Below are 26,711 nucleotides of genomic sequence, written 5' to 3' on the forward strand. Positions count from 1 at the left end.
GCCCGCTTTGTAATGACATGCTAATTGACCCAAACCGCGGGCTGAACAATAGCTGGTGGACACAGTTGCGCACCTGTGTGAAGACATAATCTTTTCTTTTGGAATTTCTATTCTAGGAGGAAATTATTATGACAAGACCCATGTCATTATAAACCAGCCCCTGGAGGGGAAAGAAACGCAGAAATGGGACATTGAAATCCTGTGAGACTCAGCAGCATCCCTAGAAAGAGCCAAGGGGGAAGCGCCGTGCCTCCCCGGACAGGAAGCACCGCCGGTGCTCACCACCGGGAGCTCAGCATATTTTTGCCAACTGCTCCATGCCCCTGTGAGGAACGGGTCATGATTTCTGGGAAAGGTTCTATTCCTGCTTCATCTCCAACTTGGGTGAGCAAGTCTACTGACGCCGGTGTTCTCTCTCCATCCACCCAGTACGTTCCCGTTCCTGACAGCATCATTTAGGACGCTGGCGGTGCTGCCGACCTGTAGGTATTCACATCCTAGTACATGTGTGGATGAGTGCAAGGCGCGAGGAAGCAAATTCCTATAGGTTGTGAATAATTTTCAGCAATATTTGAAGAATAGTTAATAAACCTATTAAGCCGCTGTATTAATAGCTAAACCTTAAAGGTTTTCTATTGAGGCTTTTATAACTGAAGCACCATAAGTATTCATACTTGTAACTGACCCCAGGGAGGGACCTGAACTTTATTAGGAAAAGGGCTCAAATATGGAGTATTGTCTGTGGCCATCCTTTGCTCAGTCCTTCAGACTTAAAAAGCACAAATCACCTGCCCATCCTTGCACTCTAAGTATTAGCAAGACACCCTGTGGGCCACAGGACTCACAGTGTTACCTGTCCTGGTGTGAGACCTCCCCCTCGGTTTTGCCTGATCTGCCCTCAAGAAGGGTTTATTAAAATTGTTTCACCTCCATAGAAGATGGTCAGGTATTTATTTGCCTGATAAAGGGAAGTTTCACATGTTCAAATTAAAACCAAGTAGTAGTTGAGACTGGACTATACCATTTTACTGTAAACAAAAGTGGAGTTGATTTTTCTACAAAATAGAAAACTCAGTGTTCCAGTCCCATTTTAAATAGCTTTTATTTAAGCAAAATCAGATAGGATATCACCTTGGGCTTGAAGTAATCATCACCACCTTTAACCATACAATTCACAAGCATTTCTCCTTCCTGAGCTGGTTTTAAACTGAGAGTTGGAGATAACTGTTCCCTTTATCCCCAACTTTTGCCAGAAAACAGAAAAATGTCCTATTTTTTACATAGAAAGATTAAGTTCTCCAGTGGTATTTTTTAAAATATCAACCTATATGCACTTTAGAATATAAAATAACAGTGAATTGTTTAAACTCAAAGACCCACTATTTTGAGAACTTTTTATAGAGACTTGGTCTTTCCACGTAGATATCATTGGGGTTTTTCCTTTAATCTCAGGCTCTTCTGTCATCTTCCAAGCAGCATCTGTAAAACTCCCTCACGCCCATAGACATGAGTGCCTCTCATCAGTGTGGCATTATTTAATGAAACTTATAGGGGTAACTTTATTTTAAATGGGGGGCTTGTGTATACAAAAGGTATGTATATTGTCATTGTAAAAAAAAAAAAAAGTTAAAATTTTTTTCATGTTAATTGCTTAAAAATTTTTCAGAGCCAATGAGGCTCTTTAAAGAAGTTTCTTCCAAAGAACAGAGACAAAGCCAGGTAACAACTTTTAAATTTAAATGATACCTTTATTGTCGTTGTGCCTTTTCTACCACACTGGATTAAATAAACCTGTCACAAGTATGGTTTTGCCACTTTCTAGGACACTTAGTAATGTGCCATCCTTTCTTTAATGCATATGACCACTTGTAACCGGTGGGTCTCATGTTACCAGAACACATGTAGTCAAGTTGTATGTAACCATCCCTCCAGCCCTGTTTGCTACTCAGAGCAGCAGAGGCCCCCAACATATCAATGTTCGCTTTTCCTGTGTATGCAAAATCCTAGACACGGTGCGTAGAGGCGCTAGACTACCTGGAGTAAACATTCTGTCCAGAGAGACAAGGCCAGGCTCTCCTTTTCCTCATCTGTAGCAAGTTTCAGGTCCTTGACAGAAATCGCTGAGCTGCTCCAAATTTGCTTCAGTGCATCCACATGAGATAAAGGAAAACGAAGACCATGAGCCTGAAAAAGGATAAACCAGTCAGATAATACTCCACTTATGTCTCTCCAGGGGCACTCTCATATAAACTCCCAAAACTCTTCGTACGCCGTTATTTTTGACGCCCTTCAAAGTATGAAACTTGTTTCAGATGGGCTAGGCCAGTGGTTGGCAAACTCATTAGTCAACAGAGCCAAATATCAACAGCACAATGAGATTGAAATTTCTTTTGAGAGCCAAATTTTTTAAACTTAAACTATATAGGTAGGTACATTGTTATTAACTTAATTAGGGTACTCCTAAGATGGCCTTTGCTAAAAACATCCTCAATCTGAGGGGTTGACCTCAGCGAACGTACTCCCATTTCTTCCAACGTCACTTCTTCAAAATAGACTCACTTAGGCCGAAAACCGACTTCTGCGCGTGGGCCGCAAAGTTTCAATCGCACTGTACGTGAGCGCCCGCACATGGTATTTTGTGGAAGAGCCACACTCGAGGGGCCAAAGAGCCGCGTGTGGCACGCGAGCCGCGGCTTGCCCACCACTGGGCTAAGCTATGCACATAGACTATAATCAGATAACTTACAGAATTTGCCAATTCCCGTATGAAAACTCAGACTTCAGGAAAGACATCCTAACGTAAATGCTTAGCATGACATTACACCTTTCCTGCACATCCAGCTAGTGTCTGCACGTCACAGAACCACATGACTCGCAAGGGCTGTCAGGTGTATGGAACGTTAAGCCCGCACTGCGGTCATAACAAAGCACATTCCCCATAAATCAGAGGGAACAGACTCTCCCAGCCACCACCAACCGCAGGAAAAGCATCCACTTCAGGTTGGAACAAACCTCTGTTTCCTCGCTCCCCATCATGTGTGTCTCTCTCCTGTTCTGTAAGGAGTGGTAGATGTAAACCATCTTTTCTTGAGTTTCATCCTTTAAAAAGAAAAAGCATTAAGTCATCAACAGAATTTAGAGGGTTTTGTTACTAGGAGCATTTTCCAATAACATGGGTCAACAACCCAGAAAAATCTTAAAAACTCGGTGCTTCAGTGAAATATATTGACTACTGTAAAGAATCCTTTGGGCAAAATGTTGTGGTATATAGTGTGTGCGCCTATTACTTCATTACCGTCCTCACAGATTACGATTTGTTTGTAGCGAATAACAGATAAAACAGTACACCTGCTAGAGCATCTTCAGAAACCTGATTTCATGAAAAAGCAACCATTTACATAGCAACCTAATGAAATACTCAAGTTTCTTCACTTAATCACACCTGCACTTTTTTGCATCAAAATTTGACATGAAAATTATGGAGTGAACATTACCTCTAGAGACATACCACCTGTGTGATCTATAAAACTTTCATTCCAGTTACAGTGGCCTCCCCAACGGCCTCTGCGTCCCTCCCGCTCCCTCCCACACAGTGCAGCTCAGACTCTGCCAGAGCCTGCCATTCCCTGTCGCCTTAGGTAAAGCCCCAACACCTTGGCCTGGGAGAGGACGGCCCCAAACTGATGGATTAGCAGAGTGACGGCGTTTTTCAATGAAGATGTGTACTTTTGAGGTGTTGTGTCTATTAGAAACCAGCCTCCGCAGGTCTGGCCCTGATGGCTGGAGCAGTCTGTTCATGGAGACATCTAGGTGCCCCCATCCCTCCAATCATCCCTGAGGTGCCTCCCGAGAAAGCTGACTAGGAGGAGCCGGGTGAAGCCTTAGGGCCTGGGACAGTTCCAAAGGTCTCTGGGTTGTAGGGCGAGCTGTAACAAGTGCAGAGGGTCCAACCCAGACCAGATGGAGCCCAGGAATTCATTATCTCAAACTTTTCCAGCTGATTCTACGATCAGCCAGTTTGGGGAACTACTGGGTCACGTATGGAAAGTAGAATATCTTCCTACGGGATAGAGATTTTTTTTAAGAAGAAACATCAACAAAACTGTATGTAAAGACAGACCTGCACAGTTTACAGGACGGAAGAGGGACTGAGGTAGGGAGACGCATGGACAGGGTCCAAAGTCGTCCGAGCAACATGGCCTGAAACCCAACTGGGGGCAGAGACCAGACATTAATCACTATGTGAGGGGGATTAAAAGGGTTCTGTGGGCGTCTGTGTTGCTCAGTGGTTGAGCATCAACCCATGAACCAGGAGGTCATGGTTCAATTCCCAGTCAAGGCACAGGCCCAGATTTCGAGCTCGATTCCCCAATAGGGGGCGTGCAGGAGGCAACCAAGTGACGATTCTCTCTCATCGATATTTCTATCTTTCGCTCTCCCTCTCTCTGAAATCAGTTTTTTTAAAGGATTCTGTGAGAGATGAGGGCAAGCAAGCCCTCAAATGCCCACCAGGAAGGGAAACGTGGGACAGTGAGGTCTGGGCAGTATCCGCCCTAAAGCAATGGCAGGCACTGAGCTGTGAGAGCAGAGGGACTGCCAGAGGGAGAGCGTGGCCCCCTGTTAGTCTGAGGGAGATGCCCTGAGGGTGGAAACCTCTCCCCTCCGGATACTCACAGACCCACCCTGGTCCGGCATCACCGTGAGGACGATGTGGTCTTTATAGCGCAGCCTCACGATACTGTCCAACCTCGGCAACTGTCCACCTAGAGAATCATCCAGACAAAAAAGCAGTTTTCAAAAGTGGGAACCAGCAGGATCCAACTAGCCTGCAGGTGCAGCTGTTTAAGGAACACATTTACTGACAATTTGCAGTGAGTCCAACCAGGGTATTTACTTACTCTGACATTTATAGTGATGCTATAGTTTATGTCCTTATGGAGCCCATTCTCATAGTGAAGACAGACATAAGATGAGCCGATAAGTACATTAAATAGACATAAACAGCGGAGACGGGCCCTGCCCTTCTGCTCAGAGCACTCCGTCTCCAGTTTATCCTCTTTTGCTGCTTATTCTACACGTGGACGCCAGAAGGAGCACCTGCGTTCAGATTGCCCCACCCCATCAATTACTAGTTGCGTGACTGTGGCAAATAGTCTGTGTAGATCAAGCATGGTGTCATGTAAAAGCCACCTGGTAACGTTCACAGGGACAAAAATAATTTTCAAATTGAATTTAACTTAGTGAAAAGGCAGCCACTATAAGCAGACTAGCCTAAAGGGTCCTCTTCCCTGGTAAGGGATCATAGCTTTATTGACTACAGTGGCTAAGATAAGGAAAACTGGAAAAATACTCTGGGCCGTTTTCTGAGACTCAGAAAGCTCTGTTCTGTTAAAGATTAAAATATGTGCTGGTAAAACATTTGCTATTTTGAGTAGATACAATCAAAAACAAATCCTAAACTTCTCCCAAAGATATAATAAAAATAGAATCAGTGTTAGAAGGGGTTGTTTATTCCAGTGGTTCTCAACTGGTGATAAACAAGGCTTCTTTAAAAGTTGGTGAAAATGCTGCTCTTGCTCAGCCGCACTGAGGAAGAGGCAGCCCCTGGCCCTGGCCGGGCCACGGCCTCCTGACGTTCTACAGAAGTGAGGCGGCTCCAGAGACCATGTAACACACAGGCCGCACTGACTGAGATCGAGACAAACAGGACTGCTGCAAACATGTCAGGACTCAGGCAAAACAACATCGTCCACACGGCAGAAGTGACCAGACAGCTCCTATCCTGGCGAATGAGACCGCTGCTGATTTACCCGACGTCACATCAGTCCTCCTGCCACGGGCTCAGATGTACGAGACCCAGTCACAGGATCCCCGACTTCCCGACAGCACCTAACCCAGAGCAAAGCCCTTTTACTGAGATGCCCCATAGCTCCCAATAGTGTGTGTGGGCCTCTGCGCTGCAGCAAGTCAATAAACCCCACTGTGTCCGACCACAGGAGTTGGTGCTGCTGGTCTTTGCTACAGAACATGGAAATCGCCACCCCCCGGAAATGTGTTAGGTCATTTGCAGCCTAAACCTGTCACAAAACAGTCACCTGGGACTTGGGGGAGATCGGTGATCACCTGGGGCATTCTCCAATTCCACCTGCTGAACGGCAACATGCTCCCCCTCCCAGAGTTAATTCCAAGGAGAATGTCTCGATGTTCAAGCCCTTAAAACGTCCTGACGACAGCTTTTACCCAAGTACCTGTGCATACACATATTTCTCCCCAAAAATCAGAGCACTCATTCCCCACGGACAGGGACTCGAGGTCTGTGCATGTGACTGAGGTACAGGAAGCTAATGCGTGTGTGCATCATGTGTTGTCCAACCACGCACACTAGAGACAGGTCCAGCTCCGTGGAAATTCTAAAATGCTCCAACGTTCCACCTGCTCAGAGAGGCCGCCCAGGAAAGCCTCCAAATACCACGTTAGCCCTGACCCCGAGAAGACGGCAGCTCACCTGGCGTGGAGAGCGCTGCTCCGTCTCCCACATGGAAAGGGGGGAGTCTGTTCATGACAAAGTCCTTCTTCATGTCGGATGAAAGCAGCTGGTTGGTGCCTTCCAGGCGGTCGGCAAGCGTCCTCAGAAAGCCACTTAATCTCCTCCTCGCATCGGCAGTGGTTTCCACCTGCTAGAAACGGAGGAGAGTCCTGGCCCAGAATCCAGCAGAACTCGTGGCCTTGGCCCGGGTCTCCAGAGCAGCCCCTGGTATACACACATCCACGTCACCCCCAGAGAGTGGGGATTGAGGAGACCGGAGCCCCTGTGAACAACGTCCCATTATTTCCACATAACCACTGCCCGTCTGAAGCTGCCTATTGTTCGCACACACAAAAATCCATGTTCAGGATTTTGCCTGGAAAGGGGTCCCTGGAAAGGCAGTCTGGGCTCTCGCCTCTCGGAAAGCAAAATACTGTCCTAAGGTGACTGCGTCAGACAGTGAACACACCTGTGCCCAATTCAGCACTTGTCCGCCCTGGGCTCACACATCTTCTCAAACCAGCCAAACGGCTGCTTGCCCAACGGAAACCCAGGACAGACAAGAGCGCCAGGGAAACAGCGAGGCCGGGCCCCCACCGGGCTCTTCTAAGCAGAAATCTCACGTGCGCTGGCTGCCCCTGCAGGTCCAGCCACGTTTCTTATGCAGCGTTTACTCAGCCAGCACTCCCACAGGGCGTGCTCCTGCCGCCAGGAGCACAGAGAGGCTGTCTGCACAGCTCCGTGGCTTCTCCGGTCACACAAGGTGCGGCACTCCCGTGCGTCCTCAACCACCCAGCTCTGCGGGGTCAGCGCAGCAGAAGGGACGATGGCTGGCTCGTGTGAGGAGGGCCCTGGGGTCCCTGGATGTCGGCAACAGCGTCAGCTGCCAGGGCTGTGAGCACCCCCTTCCCCACCTGCCTACCCCTTACCAGGAGCAGCTGCGGGGGGATGCCGGCCCGGAAGGCCACATCTTCCTTTGTGGCATCAAACACAAGCCCCGAAATGGTGTCCAAAAGGAAATCTCCCCACGAACTGGAACACGCACCACCACCAAAAAAAAAAACAGTAACAAAACACAGAAACCACTGATTACTAGTAAAGCCGGACACCACAATCCACCACAAATCGCACCTCCCTGCACTCCAGGCCCCGCCCAGGCCCCCCGATTCCCTCCCTACGCGCGGGTCCACCCCACTGTTCTCCCACCCCTCCCACACTCCCATGGGCAGTTAGTGGTGGGAAGGGAGACTTGATTCATGATTTCTCTTAAAGATGCCAAAGAATTAAACATAGAATGTCATGAAGTAGAAAGTTGAAGGGACCAATTTTTTTAATGCTTTTAACTGTAACAAGTGTCTGTGAGGAGAGCTTTGTAGGAAATTTTAACACTCAATCATCATAGGACCAAAAAAATTTTATGTGCAAAAATTCCAAAAGCAATACATTTAGGGTAACAGCAAGATCCCTGGACTGTGTAATTATCTGCAGTTACACGTTACCTTCTCCTTCGCCCCTTATACAGGAGTAAAGAGTAAAATATCCGTCATCATCCATTTCAAAAGAACTGATCTCGCAACTTGCTGAACTCTAGCAATGGCTTTACTGGGGTAGGAGGCAGAAGCCAGTGGCCAGAAGTAACATCTGGGGAGGCGATTCAGTGTTCAGTTACCTGTGCTCTCTCAGGGGCATTTAGAATTGGCTCGCCCCTAAAAGTGCACCCGTGTGAGAAACCACTCCGGGGGTGCTCTCTTTAAACACCTCTTAGCTGTTTAAATTTTCCTGTGTGTCACCAGCGGGTGTGGCTGTGTGCGAAATGGAAGTTCACAGTGTGACTCTGGCTTCTCACTCAGTAAGCAGAATTAACACATTTATACTTCCCTCCCGGACAAGCGGCCAAGGAGGACAAAACCACAGGAGGACACGTTCCCAAGACATCCACTACCACCTGGTGGCCTCCCGCTTTGCGACAATGTCACCCCAACCTCACATCCTGGAACTGGAGGAGGCGTGCTGACCTTCCGCAGCACAGAACCAGCTCTGCCTGCAGGGTCACGGGTGGTCGTGCGCAGCAACCCCCCTCCCCCACCACCACCCCACCCGGAGGAGTTGAACTGCGTTAAACAGAGCTGTGTGCTCTTCTACGAGTCAGAGTGGGCCTTGGGCCTCTGAAGGAGTTCACTTTGGTAAAACAGCCAAATCTCCTGCTGCTGTCCCACCAGCAGGCCCCAGTGTTCCACATGCTGCCCTAGAGAGGTGCTGGGAAGAGGCCCCCCCACACACACACACAGTGCCTGAAGGAGCACCAGGCCCAAGGCAGGGGACACCTCCAGGGTGCAGGGTCCTTGAGTAACGTTTCCCCTCTCACTCAGCCTGGGTGACGCCCAGCTTTGCTTAGTGCACCCTCTCTGCTCCACGAGTTTCCTCTGCAAACCTGGGATACAGTTTATCGCAGCCTACCTCCCTCCTACACCGCTTCCAGCGTGTCAGCCCGCAAAGGCCCTTCATGCAATGCTTGTACTCCCAGCAACAGCGCAGGGCCTGGGGCCCGCATGCTGACAAATTAATGGCTGGTGTTTAAACGGGGTTTGAGCTAGCAAGGCTGATGCTATTAGGAGATCATTCACAAGGTGCCACTGCCCAGGGCCTGTCATGTGACAAGGCACCTGCCGAAATGGAACATGGTTTTCACTGGAACTACTCTTAGGTCTGACTCCTCCAGACTGCCTTTCCCGCTTTAATTCCTACAACTGTAAGAAGTGGGAGCCTTCACAGGGACCCAGAGGTTTCGATGGTAACGGAGTTTCTGTTTGGGTGATGAAAATGTTTTGGAACCAGATAGTGGTGATGGTTGCAAAACAGTGTGAGTGTACTTGATGTCACTCAACTGTACACTCAAAATAGTTAAGCCCTGGCTGGGTGACTCGGTTGGTTGGAATGTCATTCCGGACGCCAAAAGGTTACGGATTCAATTCCTGGTCAGAGCACATACCCAGGTTGTGGGTTCAATCCCCGGTCAGGTCAGGCAACCTAACCATTTTTCTCTCTCAGATCAATGTATCAATGTTTCTCTGTTTCTCTCTCTCTCAAATCAAGGGGGAGGCAAAAGTAGGTTTACAGCTATTCATATGAAAAGATATGCAGATTATGATTATTACAACAGCTTATTTATTATAATAATGTACTCACAATTGTAAACCTACTTTTACCCACTCCTGTATATATTTTACCACCATAAAAATATTTTACAGAGAGACAAACACACACACACTAGAAGCCAGACTCACTATCACAGCCATACCTGCAGCCATGGTTCCTTCTTCCTAAACTATGGGAGCCATAATTTGGAAAACCCAGTGTCATACAGTCGGGTTCATGACATCTCCAGGAGGAAGCCCAGGCCGGCCTACAGCACAGGACACTCAAGAACTATGAAGTCAGCAAAGGAGCCTGAACCCCGGCTTGGAGAAGTGCGAGGGTGGTGGCCTGAACGCCACCTGAACGTGGCTGCTGTGAGCCACAACTCGGGGCTTTCTCGGGACGCCAGGCGGGGAGGCAGGGTGCTCACCTGCTCTGGTAGGTGCTGATGGTCAGGTGCGTGGAGTGGGCCAGCCCCGGGGGCGTGTCCGCTTGATGGATGGTCCCTCTGGGAAAGTACAGCAAATCACCAGCCTAAAGGGAGGAAAGGACGAGGGGGAAGAGTTAACAAGGATAGCTTCTCCTTCCTCTATGTTTTACGGAGACAAACACAGGCTGAGTTTCCATTCTCCGTTCTAGAAACCTCTCCTAGTGGAGCACGGGCTCCTGGAGGCCTGCGGGCTTTGCTTCTCTGGCCTGTGGGTCACTGTGACCGGTCCTGGCGAGGCTGTCAGAACCTGGAGTCACTTTCGTTATGCACAAACTAAAACCAGATATACCTGAAACTACTCCGCCCAGACCCAGGGGCCAGGGAGGTGACGTCAGGGCCTGGGGAGCTGCTCCCTCTCCACCCAGTGGGGCTATGAAGAACAGGATCATACAGCAAATTACCCTCCCAAAGTCTCAGTTTCTTCATCTGTAAATGGAGGCAACAGTCCCAAATCTCACAGGATTACTGGAGGGATAAAGGAGCTCTCGGGAGATGATGGGTGGGCTGTTATAACAGTTTTACCCGCCAGTCCCTGCCAGTCTGTACGCTCTTCCAGGCGCAGCCTGTCTCCATCTGTAGTCCCAGAACCTAGACTACCAGGGCACCCAGCACACGTGACAGACTCGAGAAATGTGTGAATGAAACACCAAATAACCCCTCACCTGCACCTAAAAATAGACGGAAGTAAAGATCAGGTTCTTCCTCGGGCAGGTGAGCCTCCTCCACCCTGTCTGGCTCTCTCCCAACCCACCCCTGCCCTGAGCTACCTCCTAATCCACCTGATGAAGGGCACTAGCAGCTGCCGAGGAGCGGAGAGGGGCTCTTGAGAGCCGCTTCTCTCCTGTCTGCAGCCACAGGAAGCAGTCCAGCTCACTGGGTAAGAGCTTGGAGCCTCCGGCTCACTGGGTAAGAGCTTGGACCCTGGAGGGAGAGCTCAAGCCGGTGTGGCTCACTGGTTGCATGTTGGCCCATGAACCAAGAGGTCACTGGTTCGATTCCTGGTCAGGACACGTGCCCAGGTTTCAGGCTCCATCCCCAGTGTGGGGCATGCAGGAGGCAGATGTTTCTCTCTCTCTACCACTCTCCCTCCCTCTCTCTCTAAAATCAATAAAAACATATTTTTTAAATGCTTTAAAGAAATATCAGATTTAGCCCAAGCTGGTTTGGCTCAGTGGATACAGCGTCAGCTTGTGGACTGAAGGGTCCCAGGTTCGATTCTGGTCAAGGGCACATGCCCTGGTTGTGGGCTCGATCCCCAGTGGGAGACATGCAAGAGGCAGTCGATCAATGATTCTCTTTCATCATTGATGTTTCTCTCTCTCCCTCCCTCCCTTCCTTTCTAAAATCAATAAAAATATATTTAAAAATTAAAAGAAAATATCAGATTTAAAACTTTTTAAATGTTAAGATCTGCCTTAAAGCAAGAAACAGTATACAATTATCATATTCAAAGGGCTATCCTGGAGGCTTACTTGCCATGAACCCAGCTGACCGGGAAATCAGTAGTTCAAGCCCATAAATGCTTTCCTCACAGTTAGAGCTAGCATTGCTGGGTGTTTCAGTGCCAGTCCTCTGATGAGGCCCTCACATACATACTTCATTCATTCATTTACTCATCCCACAGACACTGATTACCACTTCCCCGCCCTCACCCCACGCCAGGCACTGAGCAGCACAAAGACCTGCCTCGTGCAGTACATTCCAATGAGCAGGCATTTGGCTTAGATTTTTAAAAGTAGCAAATAAATAATGTCAAGTGGTGGTGAATGCAATGCAAACACAACAAGCAGCAGAGGAAGGAGGAGGGGCCGATGCAGATGGAAGGGGAGGCGGGTGTGCCTGGGGTAAGAGGTGCTATTTTATCCAGAACACTCGGGGAAAACACGCTCTGCTGGAGGGACATCTCAGTAGAGACTTTAGGAAGTGAGTGAGCCAGCCATGTGACTACCTGGGGAGAAGGGATTGGGGAGGGGGGCAGAGAGACGGGGGGGGGGGGGGGGGGGGGGGGCGCCAAGGTCCTGAGTCTGGAACGTGCAGGCACATTGGAGGAGCCCCGGCAGGCCAGTGTAGCTCAGGGTAGTGAGTGAAGGTGGAAGTGATGGGAGGGGAGGGGAGAAGGCAGCAAAGCAGCCAGACTCTAGGCCTTCTGGGCGGTTTTAAGGGCTGGGCTTTTACTCTGGGTTTAATCAAAGTCACTGGAGGGCTGGGCAGAAGGTGCACCGGACCTCAAGGGACCACTGCGGTGATTATGTCAGAAAAGGGAACACCAAATAGGAGGTTTTTGTATAAATCCATGTCCAAGGGGTTTGTCCTAAACAAGAAGAAAAATGGTGACACATTTATAGAGGGGAGGAGGCTGGGACAGGGTGGGACGTGATTTTTATTTGGGAAATATGAAATTGTCAACACCTTTTACCTTTCTAATTGAGACTGTATAAGTCCAGAGTTTGAAGACATGGACTAGAGATACAACACAGCATTTAAGATACGCCAGTGTAGAAGGCATTTAATCCTTGGACGTGGCCATGGATTGAGAAAAGAGGTCCAGGAAATAACCCTGGCCCCTACCCTGTGGAGGTGGGAAGACTGAAGACAAAACAACGGAGAATGACCAGCAACAGTCAGGAAGGCAGAGAAAGAACCATGAGAGGGCGCCTCCCGGACACCCAGGGAGAAGGCGAGGGTCCCAGTGTCACAAGCTGCCAACAGGCACACTAAGGTGGAGACTCAGGGCTGACCCTGTCCCTGACCGCGGGGAGGTCACGGTGACCTTGAGAAGGGGGCTCTGGAGGAATGGGGGAAGGAAAGCCTACAGGGAGGGGCTTCCGGAGGGGGAGAGGAGAGAAAGCCGAGGGCACTGTGGCAGGGCCCCAAAGATGTCTGTCCTCACCCCAGAGCCTGTGCATAGGCAGGTCACACAGACAATGGCAACAAGTGTGAACGTCGGCTGCGAAAGGAATCAGGTTGCTGACAGGGAGGTTTTCTGGATTGTGCAGGTGGGCCCAAAGCAATCACAGGATCCTTATAGGGCAGAGCATTGGCAGGGAGCACCAGAGAGAAGGCAGCGCGAGAAAGACCAGGCTGCCAGCTGCTGGCCGTGAGCCCAGGCTGCAGCGGCCTCTGGGGAGGGAAAGGCCAGGAGCTGACCTCCCCGAGGCCTCGGAAGGAATGCGGACCTGGGGACACCTTGATTTCAGCCCCGGGAAATCCCCTCTGGACTTGTGAACTGAAGAACAGTGAGATAACAAATGTGTGTTGTTTCCAGTCACTGAGTGTGTGTGGATTTGTGGTAATTTGATAAGCAGCAATATATTGACATATACCCATCTCTTCCAGGAATGTCACTGTAAGGGAGGCATCAAAGTAATATTTTCCAGTCGTTACAATCTGCAATGTCAACACTGTGGTCTGCGTGTTAATAAGGAGACTTAGATTTAAATAAATAACTCGCCCAGGACACACCACTCAGAGGGCCTCACTCAGGGCTGTCGGGTTCCCCAGCCACAGTGCGGTTTCCGTCACAGGGCGAGGTCACCCCCGGATCCTGAGTCGGGCAGCCGTGCCACACAGGCAGCCACCGGAGTTGGGGGTGAGAAGGCCCTATACAGCCCCCACCCACCAGAGGGACCAGCTTTTCTATTGCATATACTGGGCATTTATGCACAATCACGTTTGAGGGGTTTCACTGGTTAAACTCGCACGTGCACAGACATACACCTGGAACAGCCCTGCGCACACGCTGCTGTCCTGCTCCTGCGGGAGGTGCGTGCTTCTCCTAATGAGCTGTGATCAGGGTGACGAGTGGGCGGAGCTCCATCTCCTCAGTCCCGGGCCCCAGCGACCCTTGAGGACCGGGCGGAGCCCAGCCCTCTGGGCAGGGCAGGGAGCCAGGCATCAGTGTGGGTAACTCAGTCCTGCCTCAGAGACCAGGGGCCGCTTAGCCTCCGGCCTAAAAATAATCAACAAAGAGCCTCGATAAACATGCTTCCCCAAGACCCAGGACTGCCAAACTCCCTCTGCAAAGGGTCAGGGGTATTTGTGTCAGTATTTGTGGCTTGTGGGCCACATGGTCTCGGCAGCAACTAGTCTACCCCTCGGGGTGACGTGAGCGCAGTCCTGGACTGGACCTAAGGAGTGAGTGTGGCTGGGACCCAAAGAACTTTATTTATGAAAACAGGCCTCAGGCCATATGCTGACCCATGGGCCACCGTTTGCTGACTGCTGACCAAGAGCATAAGAAGTGACAGGTACCTTTATTGTTGTGTTTATTGAAGTCTCCTGCAATATAGGCGCTCCCTCCCCGCCCCCCCCCCCCCCCGCCCGCCACCGCCTAAAAAGGGAGGTTGTTCCCCCAGTTATTGGCAGGCAGGCAAAGATTTTAAAATCAAGAAGGGGCCACAAGGCACTGAGTAAGAACTGGACACTAATTATAACTTCAACATACAAGACATTTAAAAACTCAGTAACTATATACAAGTATACCAGGTAGGCAGAATCCCTGGAATGGTCTGAATGAACTATTATCTTACTGACACAGAAAGAAATTAAATCTATGTTTTGTAGGAAAAGGTACAAAGCTTAACGATGGAGCTGTCTTATCCTCTAAGACTGCTTCTCACCCCCACCTGCTGGGGTTGGCGGCCACGACCCCGTCCAGCTAACTCAGCGGTTCTCAACCTGTGGGTCGCGACCCCTTTGGCGGTCGAACGACCCTTTCACAGGGGTCGCCTAAGACCATCCTGCATATAGATGTTTACATTACGGTTCATAACAGTAGCAACATTACAGTTATGAAGTAGCAACGAAAACAATTTTATGGTTGGGTCCCAACATGAGGAACTGTATTTAAAGGGCCAGAAGGTTGAGAACCACTGAGCTAACTGCTCACAGACAGGCTTTCTCAGCAGCACGATGCCAATGAGCAAGGGTAGGATCAAGCCACCTGGCCTCCTTCAAGGGCTATCATGATTACTGCTCTTCTGGCGGCCACATGCAGGGGGAGGGGGAGAATGCAGAGTCGGCAGCAGTCAGGAGGAGCATGGGCCACTCTGGAATGCTACCAGTAGGAAAACGGGGGTCCCTGGCTGGGCTCTGCCTCAGCCGCCTACACCCAGTGCCAACGCCCCCCGACCCCCCCGAGACCCGGCACAGCTGCCCAAGACCAACCTTCCACGTTTACTCGAGAGAAGTCAGAGGACAGCAAATTCATGATTCATTCCTGCTGGACGTGGATTGTATGTGGAGATTGCATAAGGTCACTTGGGAAATGAACTTAGCGCCTCCTTGGCTCACTTCTACCAGTTACCAGGTGCCTTTGGAAGCTGCAGTGCTGGGGGAATGAGCCGCCTGCCCCGAAACCCTGGGACACACTCCCATGGGACCTCGCGGGGATCACGGAGCCTCAGACCTGAACCTGTCTCGGGAGGGGCGCCCACAGCGCAAGGCCCGTACCTTCAACGTGAACTCGTGTGCCGGCCTCCCGAGCCTGTCCTCCGCCTCCACGCTGTACTCGCGCGCCAGGGGCACCGTGGGGTGGTAGAGGCGCCAGTGTTTCTGCCCCTCCAGCTGCAGGATGAACACCTGGGGAGGGAGAGCCACAGGCCCGAGGTCAGAGCTGCCTCACAGGCGGGTGCTCCCGAGGGAGCCTCCAAGGGCTCAGATGGATCACCCGTTTCAGATAAAAAATAAAAATGAAGATGAGACACATTTCACTCCGCACGTAAGAGCCGCCACTACTGGCTTTAACCCTTAAGAGGGATATCATTCTTTTCACTTTTGTGAGGCCTTCAAATCTCCGACCCGACAGCTTAAAGCCCATGATCTCTCGAGGCAAAGCCGAGCTTCAGAGATGACTGGATGTCTAAGATCCTGAATATAATCTCTGGCAGGTAGAAAAGCTTTAAGGTTTTTGTTCTTCATTCAGCCAAAGATATCTCAATACTCTGTTAAAAACGTATTTTTAAAGAACCAAGATCTTTTAGAAAATGCATTGATATCAAACTGCTCTTAAAGGGAGAAAAAAATGACTTGTTACTAATTGCTCTGTGTTCACACCTTGTATTGGTACAAAAATAAAACTACAAAATACCTAAGCCAAAACGCTAACTGTTTCTGGCAGCTCCCGGGGAGTGAAATCAACGCTTGTCAAGGTGCCAGTGCTTCAGGGAAACCATGACCTTCACTCCAGCTGCCCCTAGATTTTCACAAGTGGAAAAATATGTGTATTTCTGGCAGCTACAGAAAAAGGACAAAATGAAAGCAGATGTAGGTCTGCTCTGTGGCTTCACCTTATTAAGGACGGTACACTGCGAAGTGAGAAAGCCAATCACACTTTTCTGTAGATAAACCCAACAGAAGGTGTGGCCCTCGTATCAGTCGGCTGGAAATGACCCGTGCCCTCGGGGAAGGAGCAGGAAGGAAACCGTTGGGTGGACGTGGTTTTGGCCCAACATCCAGGTGGGGTCAAGGTCTCCAGAGACGGCACAGGACGAGTGGACAGAGACCTGGCCCAAGAGGTGGCCTGAACCCTGACCCCCATCCTGACCCGACTCTCAGCAACTCCTCCTTCCCCCGGCCCCACAGCGCTCTCCCGCTCTCACCTCGACGTCATCATAATGGGGCGGCAGGCCCTGCGAGCCCGCAGGGGTTATGTACACATTCGAGCCAACCAAGGAGCCAAAGTAGCATTCCAGCTTCTCCTGGATCCTCCAAAGTTCATCCTTCAACAGAGGAGGAAAGGGGGAGGGGAAAAGTCCATTAACAGAAAGACGGGGCACGTGTTCTCATTTGCTTACAGTCTGTACTGAGCTATTAACTCCCAGATACCGAGAATTAAGAAGCGTGAAAGAGCCGACACCTCTGCCCTCGAGAATTTTCTGCGCTAGGACTGACCCCACAGAAAAGACAGGAGCACAAAACCTCGACTGGCAAGGCGGGCGGTCTGGAACCGGGTTGGCCTTTAAGCAGGGAGATGACAGGATCCAATTTACATTTTTACTGTATTTATTTATTTTTATCTTTGTTGTTGAAAGTATTACAAATGTCCCTTCCCCTCCAATAACTCCCTCCACTCCACTCCCCCACCCCTCCTGATCCCCCCCCCCCCCCCCGCAACCCCCACCCCTGCAGGCCCTTCACCACACTATTGTCTGTGTCCATGGGTTATGCATGTGTGCATATAAGTTCTTTTCTTAATCTCTCCCTTCCCCCCGCCCCTTCCCTCTGAGTTTAGTCAGTCTGTTGCTTGCCTCCATGTCTTAAAAGCTCACTCTGGCTACTATGTGGAGAATGGACTGTCGAAAGCAAGAGAGATCAGTGGGGAAGCTACAAAGGCGAGGAACGAGCAGGTGGAGGGAAGGGAGAGGGAGTAGAAAGGTCAAGACACACTTGGAAGTAGCACTGCCGGGACCTGCTGATGGACAGATACTCCCGGGCTTTTGCCTTGGACAGTGAGTTAGCTCCCAGCTCCATCCACTGAAATGGGGAAGATTTCTTAAAGAACAGCTTTTCAAAGGGGGAAAAGGAGTTCTCTCCTAGAAATGTTGAGCTTGAGCTGCTAGAACCCCGTGTGGAGACATCTTTAAGTGAGCTTCTGGCTGTCTCAGTCTCAAGCAAGAAGTAAGGATGAGAGACTTACATTTCGGAATTCCCTGCACAAAAATGATATGTAACGGGATGGGAGGAGAAATGACAACCTAGAAAATGGGTACAGACGGAGAAGGGCGAAAGGGGCCGAGTACATGCCCTCTCTCCAGGCACTAACCCCCTCTTCAGGGTATAAGCCAGACTGAGGGGCCGGAGGGGAGCCACATATCCCTGCAAGAGAGAAAGACACCAGGCTTTCCCACGGCAGCTGTGGAGCGGGCGGGGCACTGAGGCCACATGGACATCTGCACGGCTCTGCAGCCTCTGCCTAGGCAGACGCAGGCCGTAAGGGAGGAACTTCAAGGAGGACATGCCTTCAATTACAAGGAAGGGGCAAACCCAGCAGAAATGTCTGCCTTACACCGAGACAAAAGCCAGCCCACAGAACTTTCAACACTAGCGACATAATTTAGGTTTTGCAGCTCTGTGACACCCAACCATGTCCACCCTGCATGTTAGACATTTTCTAACAATTCAGTCAAAAGAGAACACAGAATCTCCTCATTTGAGATGCATTTGAAGACCAAACAGGCACTCCCCCTTCTCAAGCTGGCAGGAGGCATATCACCAGGAGACCACAGGTTCACCCCTGAGCTGGTCTGTGGCCACATGGTAACCCTTTAAACACACGAGGATTCTGCAGGGGGAGAACCTGTTACCTTAAATCTCTGAGGCTGGTGAAACTGAATTGTTGCCCTTTTCTGATCAAAATCTTTTCTCAGCTGGAGGAAGTGCACTTTGCCATCTTTATTTAAGACCTTCTTCTTCCCATGGACACAGCGGCAGACGTTTACGTCCCGTCCATAGTACATACCCCGGCCGCACAGACTCTTCAGGTCTGAGAGCCTGAACAGGGACTGGTAATACGCGGCCAGCGCAGGGTCCTCTCTCTGAATGAGCAGGGGCTTCTGCTCCCAGAATTCCTTGAAAAAAGTCTCCGTCTGGATGGGCGAGATTAAACTTTCAAAGAAGCCACTGGGGCTGTCGAAGTTTAAAGTGAAGGGCCCCCCGGCCGCCTCCGCCTTCGGCTGTTTGCAGGGACCAGGCCCCTCTTCCTGCCCAGTCCCCGCAGGCTTTGCTTTCTTTGGCATCGTTCTGTCTTCCAGGCGAAGCTGTGAGGGGAGGCAAACCTACCAAAATAACAAAGAGCATGTGTTGGTGTTCGCAGCCAGGCACGGCCATGAGCCTCAGGAGACCCTGTGGGTGCAGGCCTTCTCCTCAGGGGCAGCCTGAAGCCCACACACCATTCCTCCCGGCCAGGATTCAAACTGCGGATCCCACATTCCTCTGAGGACAGCATGTTGTCCATGCACACAGCACTATGTTGTGGAATCCTAGTTTGTTTATCAGGAAGTATAATCATCCCGACTTAAATGATTCGACTATCTCAGCAGCTCCCCGTCACAGTTCAGCCTGTGGCCACTGACACAGCAAAATCGAAAAATCTTTTTAATTTGGCTTCAATCAGCACCAGGTCCCAAATCTAATGAGATGTACTTAGAGTTACAGACACTTGACTGGAGAGCCACCAACAGCACCCACTCCAGGCGCTCCTCACCACAGCGCCACCCCATCTGCCGGCCAGGACGCCCACTGCCACGTCCCGGGCGTGGTGTCAGTAGGTGGCCGGAGCAAAAAGCAGCCTGCCAGCCTGCTCCCAAGTCATCCTCAACCACGTGAAACTCCCACTTCCAAATCTCAGCTTATGCCCGAAAAGCGTCACTTTATCAGAAACCTCTCTCCCATTAAAAAACAAACAAAACTAATTAGAAGCTGAAAAGTGAAGGCTAAAGGTAGTTATATCCCAAGTCTTTAAAAAGCTGTAAGTTAAACATAAGAGCATACCCACATCACAAACCTCTACCACAGCACTGCTCCATCTCGGATGTGCACATCCCCTGGGCATCAGGCCTGACGGACGGAGGGCTGAGGTTCTCTCACAGCGCCCAGGCAAGGGTGCTGCTGGCCCACAGACCACACTGCAGGAGCAGGAGCGGCAACACTCGCAAGCACTGCCAAACCTCTCAGAGCTGACCCCAAACCACAACTATGGTTATCAAGCAGGTGGCCTTCGTCTGGGGTTCAAGAATGGTAATTCAAATTATATGAATTTCCTGAAACTGCAAATTTCTATTTAAACTTTTATTTTTTTCTAGGAGGCGGTGGTGGGTTCATTACTTTCACCGGACTCTTAAAGGAGTCTCTGTCCCCAAAAAAGGTTATAAAAATCTGCACTTATAGCCCTAGCCGGTGTTTCTCAGTAGTTAGAGCGGCTGCCTGCTCACCAAAGGGTCAAGGGCTTGGGTTGTAGGTTCGATCCCCGGCCCGACTTGGAGCATGTGCAGGAGGCAACTAATTGATGTCTCTCTCTCTCTCTTCCCTCCCTCCCACTCTCTCTAAAAAAAAAAAAAAAAAAAAAATGGAAAAAATATCCTTGGATGAGGATTAACAAAAAATAAATTTTAAACATCTGCACTTATAAAAACCAATTTTTCCCAGAGACCAGTAACTTATTAGTAGATGTTATGGCTTCCTATTTTGTTGGGCTATCCGAATGGCAAGAACACTGTTTTCTGCTCCTCTGTCATTATAACTAAGCTGTATTTCAGCTACAACATGGACTAAGTACAATTAGTGGTCGGGCCTCGGAATAAACCCTGGAATAATTTGTTACATATTGCAACAACTAATTTATTAATAAACCTTTAGAATACAATCCAAATGTAAACTGAACACAGTAGGAAGTGGAAACGTCAAAATACAAAACTCTCTAGCGACCTCATTTTAGCTTCTAAATTTTGTGCCCACAAATAGCTCAGATCAAGTGCTTTTGTTGGAGAAACACAGGATGATGGAAAACTAATAAAAATAGACACTAAAAGCTTGCACTGGAGAGGTAAGGGCTTAAGCTTAGAAAAGAAATTAACTTTAGTGTTTTATAATGTGTCGTCAATGAGACAAAAATTTGCTGAAAATGTTTCCTTTTCCTTTCAAGTTTTCCAGACCGTTTTGATTTCTCAACCAAAGAACACAGGAATTCAGTGAAACAAAGTATTCCTAGTACTTAGACCCCAGACATGAAAACGGATTAGCAAAGAGCACTGCTATCCTACGAAAGGCCAGTTTATGGCAGACCTCAGGGAGTTTTTATTCAGGAGCATTCCCACCACTGTTTAAATGTTAACAGTGACTCACTATGGCCCTCGCTGGTTTGGCTCAGTGGATGGAGCACTGGCCACAGACTGAAGGGTCTCTGGTTTGATTGAGGTCAAGGGAACATACCTCTGTCAGGCGCTTACAGGAGGCAACCAATCAATGTGTCTTTCTCACATCCATGTTTCTCTCTATCTCGCCCCCTCCCTTTCACTTTCTCTTGAAATCAATGGGAAAAAATCGGGTGAGGATTAACAACAACAGAAAAAGAGTGACTCACTCCGACTTAACTGTTTGTGCAAACAATGTGTTTTATACTGAACATCTGCTTTCCTTCTGGGAGTCTCGGATTTTTTATTATTTTTTGGTTAATCCTAACCCGAGGATATTTTCCACTGTTTTTTCAGAGAGTGAAAGGGAGGGGGAGAAACACATCAATTGGGTGCCTCCCGAACTTGCCCCAACCCGGGCTGGAATCGAGGTACAAGCCCTTGATGGGAATTGAACCTGAGACCCTTTGGTCCACAGGGTGGACGCTCTATCTACTGAGCCAACCCAGCTAGGGTGAGAGTCTGGGAGTTTGGTACATATTGCAACAACTAAGCTTCCAGGCAAAGGATGCTTAGGTGACTAGCCCCCAATTAACAAAAAATCCTGGGCTCTAATGAGCTTCCCTGGTTGGCAACTGTGTAGCTGTCACACCTAGTTGCTGGAACATTATGCACTTGGTCTCCTTTTGCTATATTCAATCAGCTGGGCTTCTTAGCAAGTCATTGAACCCAGGGATGCCCTGACACTCTGCTCATGTTTAATCTTTAAAAACAGATTGGCTTGAGGGTTTGCATCATTAAAAGTACCCTAAGATGAAAAAGTAGTTTCACATTCAGCCACACATCTCTTAGCCCTCACAATCAGTTAGCTTATAATGTAAGGATGTCAGGAGCAGGAAGATGCAATTGAAAGGCTTTTCTTTAAGCACAATATATGAACACAGTTATATAAGCACATTCCTCAGGAAGTGTGCTCAGACCAAGTGTGCAGAATACTAACGCCAAAAATATAAACACTTAACAAATTTTTTCCATCTACAATCACTAACAAACATTAGCACTGCATAACAAACGCCTTTGTTAGAATATACATTTCACTATTTATACTGCCAAAAGTTACATCAAGTATTGTTTCTCTGTTCACAATGAAATGAGTACCTAGCTTAGAAGTTACTGGGAAAATATACCATTTTTCTGATTCTCACATTTTCCATATTGTAAAATAACAATTCTTTTTAACAGCTTTTGAGAAGAGGACAGATGACATTCCACACCACACTGAATGTACCAAAAACTGCAAGATGCATCACCATTTCAGAAATAGCTAAAAAAGACATATCTTAGGATCTAAGAAATATGATAATTAAACAACAGAATGCTTTGTACAGAGTACAGCCCACACAGCCTGCCTATAAACCTCACGGACCACCCAAGCAGAAGTGAGAATAAATATTTGTATAAAGCTTGGGGGGGGGGGGGGGGGCAAGCTTTTAAAAAACAATTTATACAAATTCTAAACCATTCTTTTGTACACCTAAAATAACATAATGTTCTATGGCAATTATATTTCAATTTAAAAAAGTAAAAAAGCAATTATACAGTTTGAATTGACTATAATCATTGCAATGTAAAATTATTAAATCAAAAGAAACATTCACAATTCACATTTTACTGCCAACAGATTTTAATTTAAAAAAAAAACACACACACACAACACACCAACTAATCTAAACAACTCTGAAGGATTAAAACTCTACAAGAAAATCAATACCCATTCTACGGCCTAACAGACATAAACAGAGCCTTCCTATTGTTACTAGTAAGTGTCCTAACCTTGTCTACGGGAAATTACTGACAAGAAGCCATCAAGCAGCTTCTTTTTATTTAAAAAAAATTTTTTATTGATTTCAGAGAGGAAGAGAGAGGATAAACATGAATGATGAGAGAGAATCGTTCACCAGCTGCCTCCCAATGGAGCCTGCAACCCAGGCATGTGCCCTGACTGGAATCAAACCCTGACCTCCTTCCCGGTTCACCTCACCGTGGGCGTCTTTATCATCTCCTCGCTCAACCCCTGGGCCACGACCGCCCACGGCCTCCGGAGGGCAGGGCGCAACCTGCACACACCCCGAACCTAGCAGAGAGGCACCCCCGAGGTCCCAAGAAATGTCTGCTGAATGCATTTGCTCCCCGTTTTCCTCTTTTGTATGTAACTGTAGAGAAATATCTCAAAGCTTTGCAGAAAACAAAGTCGGGGGAGCCCAGACGGTGTGCGCAGTGGGGACTGTTCTGACGGCTGCTGGCCCTGGGTGTTCAGCAGTGTGGCCGGCGCTGAAAGGCGCTGGGTGGCCGTGGGTGTCCGTGCGCTCCAGAGCGCATCCCACCGCGGCGGGGTCCGGAGCCTCGTTAACACACACACCCCCGGGCCGCATCAAGCCTGGCTGGGCGGGGGCCTGCGCTGAGACAGTAAGTTCCCTGCGTGCACTTCAGATCCACCGGCCCACGGAAGTGCCTGTCGGTCCGAGAGGGAAGCCGGGCCCCTGCTGACCGAGCGCTGCGACGGGCAACCGTCGGCTGTTAGGTGGTGCCGTGGCTGTCTGTCCAGCTCACGGACTCCCCCTCGCTAATGTGCTTTAGTGATCGTGACGTTGCAAAGCCGGAGGCCAGCGAGGCAAAAGCCATCCCGGCGACGGTGGGAGAAACCGGCTCCCCCGCCGCAACCGGAGGCCCGAAACCAAAGGCCGCCGGGCTCAGCGAATGCGCGGTCCTTAGGCCCCCGCCTCCCGGGACTACGGTCCCGACGGGGCGCAGCCGGCCTCTCTAACCTGTTGGACAGCCCCACGCGGGGCAGCTGCGCTGGACACGTGCGGTGACAAGTGGACTGTTAGGAGGGGAGGCTGCAAAGCTAAAGTCGGGGTGGGACCACAGAGGCGCCCCAGCCCGCGCTTCCCTCCGGCAAAGCCGGGCTCTCGGGCCCCGGAGGGCGGGGCTCAGCCCACGTGGCGCGGAGAGGCGGCCTCAGCCGCCAGGCTTTCCGGGCGCTCGGCCCCGGCTCCGGGCCGCCGGCGAGCACGTGGGCTGCCCCCGGAGCCCAGGCCCCGCGGGTCCACGCCGCCCGCCCCGGCATCGCACAGCAGCTCGGCGGGCGTGCCCAGCCCGCAGCCACCCGCGCCCGCTCGGAAGCCCGGAGGACGCGCCCGGCCCTCCCGGCCCCGCAGCGGCGACCCGCCGCTCCACTCACCCGCCCGGCCTGTTGCGCGCGGCCGCGGGGCGGGGCGGGGCGGGGCGGCGGGCACGCGCTCCCGGGCGCGCCGGGCGGCGGGGTGGGTGCTTCCGGCGCCCGGTATCCTCGCATGTTCGGTGTTCAGCCCACAGGTTTCTGTCTTTGGTGTAAAAGGAAATAAATTGTTTGCTTTTTTTTTTTTTTTTAGTTGGCGAGATGAGGCTCTGGACTTGGGAATACGCTCTAGCACAGGGGTCCTCAAACTTTTTAAACAGGGGGCCAATTCACTGTCCCTCAGACCGTTGGAGGGCCGGACTATAGTTTAAAAAAAAACTATGAAAAAATAAAAATTAAAAATAAATAAATAACTATGAACAAATTCCGATGCACACTGCACATATCTTATTTTGAAGTAAAAAAAAACAAAACTTCAAAAAAAAAGGCTCTCCTAACTTCAAAAAAAAAGGCCCTACTAACTGCAAAATAAATAAAATAAAAAAATAGACCTCCTAACTTCAAAAAAAAAATAAATCCTAACTTGTTCTTACCTCGGTCCTCGGGCAGCAGCAGGCTCTGCACAGGCAAGCTCGGACTCATCCGATCACACCCGAGACTGAGAGGAGGAGTGGAGAGACAGAGGAGGAGGGGAGTCGGAGAGTGCGGCGCACAGTGGGCACTGCGGGCCGGGACAAGTTGGCTGCTAAGCAACAGGCAGCTGCAGCAAAAACACCCCGCGGGCCACAACCTTGTTCCTCTCCTCGGGAAACTGAGGCCGGGAGAGGGAAGCGAGTTTCCAAGTGCAGGGAGCTGGGGGTGCCGGTGCGCCCGCGGCTTTCCTCTGAGCTTCCTACACGATGCGGTGCTTTTTTATACTAAGTCAACTGCAATGTATATCCCTTTGCTCCCAGAGAGAGAATTAATCCTGGTTTATAGGATACTGGAAACTTTTTGTGACTGTGGCTATAGAAACAGCAAAAGCGATTGTTAAGTAATCTGGGCCTAAGGCTCTCTCCTTGGACTCTAACGTGGGAGGGGAGGCCGAAGGAGTGACAGCCTGTGCTCCGTCCGGCCTGTACCTTTCTTTGCTCCGTAGACAGAGAACCACCCAAAGGAAGTGACTTCACTGTCAAGTTAATTGGGACCTATGGCTGCTTCTTATGGTCCAGGGACACATGAGCAAATGGGGACAAAGTGTATGCCGTGGCTAACGCTTGTTTCAAAGTCACAATAACAGGAAGCCTTGAACTGAGTCCTTCCTTTCTGGGAGGCGCCAGGCACTAGGTCAGTGGTTCTCAACCTTCCTAATGCCGCGACCCTTTAATACAGTTCCTCATGTTGTGGTGACCCCCAACCATAAAGTTATTTTTATTGCTACTTCATAACTGTAATTTTGCTACTGTTATGAATCGTAATGTAAATATCTGATATGCAGGATGTATTTTCATTGTTACAAACTGAACATAATTAAAGCATAGTGGTTAATCACAAAAACAATATGTAATTATATCTGTGTTTTCTGATGGTCTTAGGCGACCCCTGTGAAAGGGTCTTTGGGCCCCCAGAGGGGTTGCGACCCACAGGTTGAGAACCGCTGCACTAGGTGTTTCATAGGTGCCGCTCTTCATCCTCACCACCGCTGTGATCACCTCCACAGTACCGTTGAGGAAACTGAGTCAGCAGAAGTTAAGTCACTTGCACAAGGTCACACAGGCAGGAAGTAGAAGAAACAAGACTGGAACCAAACCAGTCAGTCAACTGCAAGTTCTTTTTCACTGTGTTCTACCTCCCACTGTAACCCACACGCTCCCTATCAGATTCCAGTCAGAGAGACTCAGAATTCACATCAAATTTAGCCCTTTAAGACCATTACAAACTTTTGAACAATAATAGATACAGAGGCAGAGCTGCCTCAAGCTGATTGTCAAACTGCAGTGGGAAGGCCAGGGAGGGTTGGGGGACAGGAGGGAGGGGAGTAAGAGATCAACCGAAGGACTTGTATGCATGCATATAAGCATAACCAATGGACATAAGACACTGGGGGGTAAGGGAGGGCAGGGGTTTGTCAAGGGCGGGGGCGGGGGGAAGGACACTTATGTAATACCCTTTGTAATACTTTTAGCGAAAAATTTTAAAAAAATTTTCAAAAAAAAAATTTAGCCCTTTAAGATGGGGGGGCATCACCCTGGCCAGTTGGCTCAGTGGATAGAGCATTAGCCTGCAGACTGAAGGGTCCCAGGTTTGATTCCGGTCAAGGGCACATGCACGGGTTGCAGGCTCGATCCCCAGTATGGGGCGTACAAGAGGCAGCCGACCAATGATTCTCTCATTGCTGTTTCTATCTCTCTCTCCCTCTCCCTTCCTCTCTGAAATCAATAAAAATATATTTAAATAAAAAAATAAAATGGGGGACAACTGTAATACTGTCAACAATGTTTTAAAAATAGCCCTTTGAGAAAAAACTACCAAAAAAAAAATAAAGTACAACCACCT

General features: G+C 49.6%; 2 protein-coding genes across 4 annotated transcripts in view; one reads left to right on the forward strand and one right to left on the reverse strand.

The window, feature by feature from the left end:
- The window catches only part of CRYBG3 (crystallin beta-gamma domain containing 3), a 148,842-nt gene extending 147,012 nt beyond the window's left edge, over positions 1-1,830 (forward strand). Inside the window, exon 22 of the mRNA XM_070406050.1 lies at positions 117-1,830. Within this exon, the coding sequence (XP_070262151.1) occupies positions 117-205 (89 nt within the window). The 3' untranslated portion in view covers positions 206-1,830. The remainder of the gene's footprint in view (positions 1-116) is intronic.
- Positions 1,728-24,253, reverse strand: RIOX2 (ribosomal oxygenase 2). 3 transcript variants are annotated; one of them, XM_070406055.1, is made up of 10 exons: positions 24,240-24,253; positions 18,455-18,925; positions 16,751-16,870; positions 15,603-15,731; positions 10,092-10,195; positions 7,456-7,558; positions 6,506-6,674; positions 4,675-4,763; positions 3,013-3,099; positions 1,728-2,184 (listed from the first exon to the last, which is right to left on the reverse strand). In XM_070406055.1, exons 2-10 carry the CDS (start codon positions 18,884-18,886, stop codon positions 2,026-2,028), a joined length of 1,392 nt encoding a protein of 463 aa, XP_070262156.1. In that variant the 5' UTR covers positions 18,887-18,925; positions 24,240-24,253; the 3' UTR covers positions 1,728-2,025. The 3 variants fall into 3 exon arrangements, with proteins under 3 accessions (XP_070262156.1, XP_070262154.1, XP_070262155.1); XM_070406053.1 differs by having other exon boundaries at positions 6,506-6,677; XM_070406054.1 differs by lacking the exon at positions 24,240-24,253 and adding an exon at positions 23,824-23,894 and having other exon boundaries at positions 6,506-6,677.
- Between the last annotated feature and the right edge of the window lie 2,458 nt (positions 24,254-26,711).

This window comes from Myotis yumanensis, unplaced genomic scaffold (genome assembly GCF_028538775.1).
Source record: "Myotis yumanensis isolate MYYU_CA2020_CCGP unplaced genomic scaffold, mMyoYum1.0.hap1 SCAF_2, whole genome shotgun sequence".
In the NCBI taxonomy this organism is placed as follows: Eukaryota; Metazoa; Chordata; class Mammalia; order Chiroptera; family Vespertilionidae; genus Myotis; species Myotis yumanensis.

Excerpts from the sequence above, each read along its gene's own strand:
- RIOX2 (XM_070406053.1), bottom strand. The coding sequence starts at position 18,886 with ATGCCAAAGAAAGCAAAGCCTGCGGGGACTGGGCAGGAAGAGGGGCCT. Across the intron at positions 10,196-15,602 it reads CACACGAGTTCACGTTGAAG|GCTGGTGATTTGCTGTACTT; the intron begins GTACGGGCCTTG and ends TCCTCCCTTTAG. Across the intron at positions 2,185-3,012 it reads TGGGGAGCGAGGAAACAGAG|GCTCATGGTCTTCGTTTTCC; the intron begins GTTTGTTCCAAC and ends ATCCTTTTTCAG.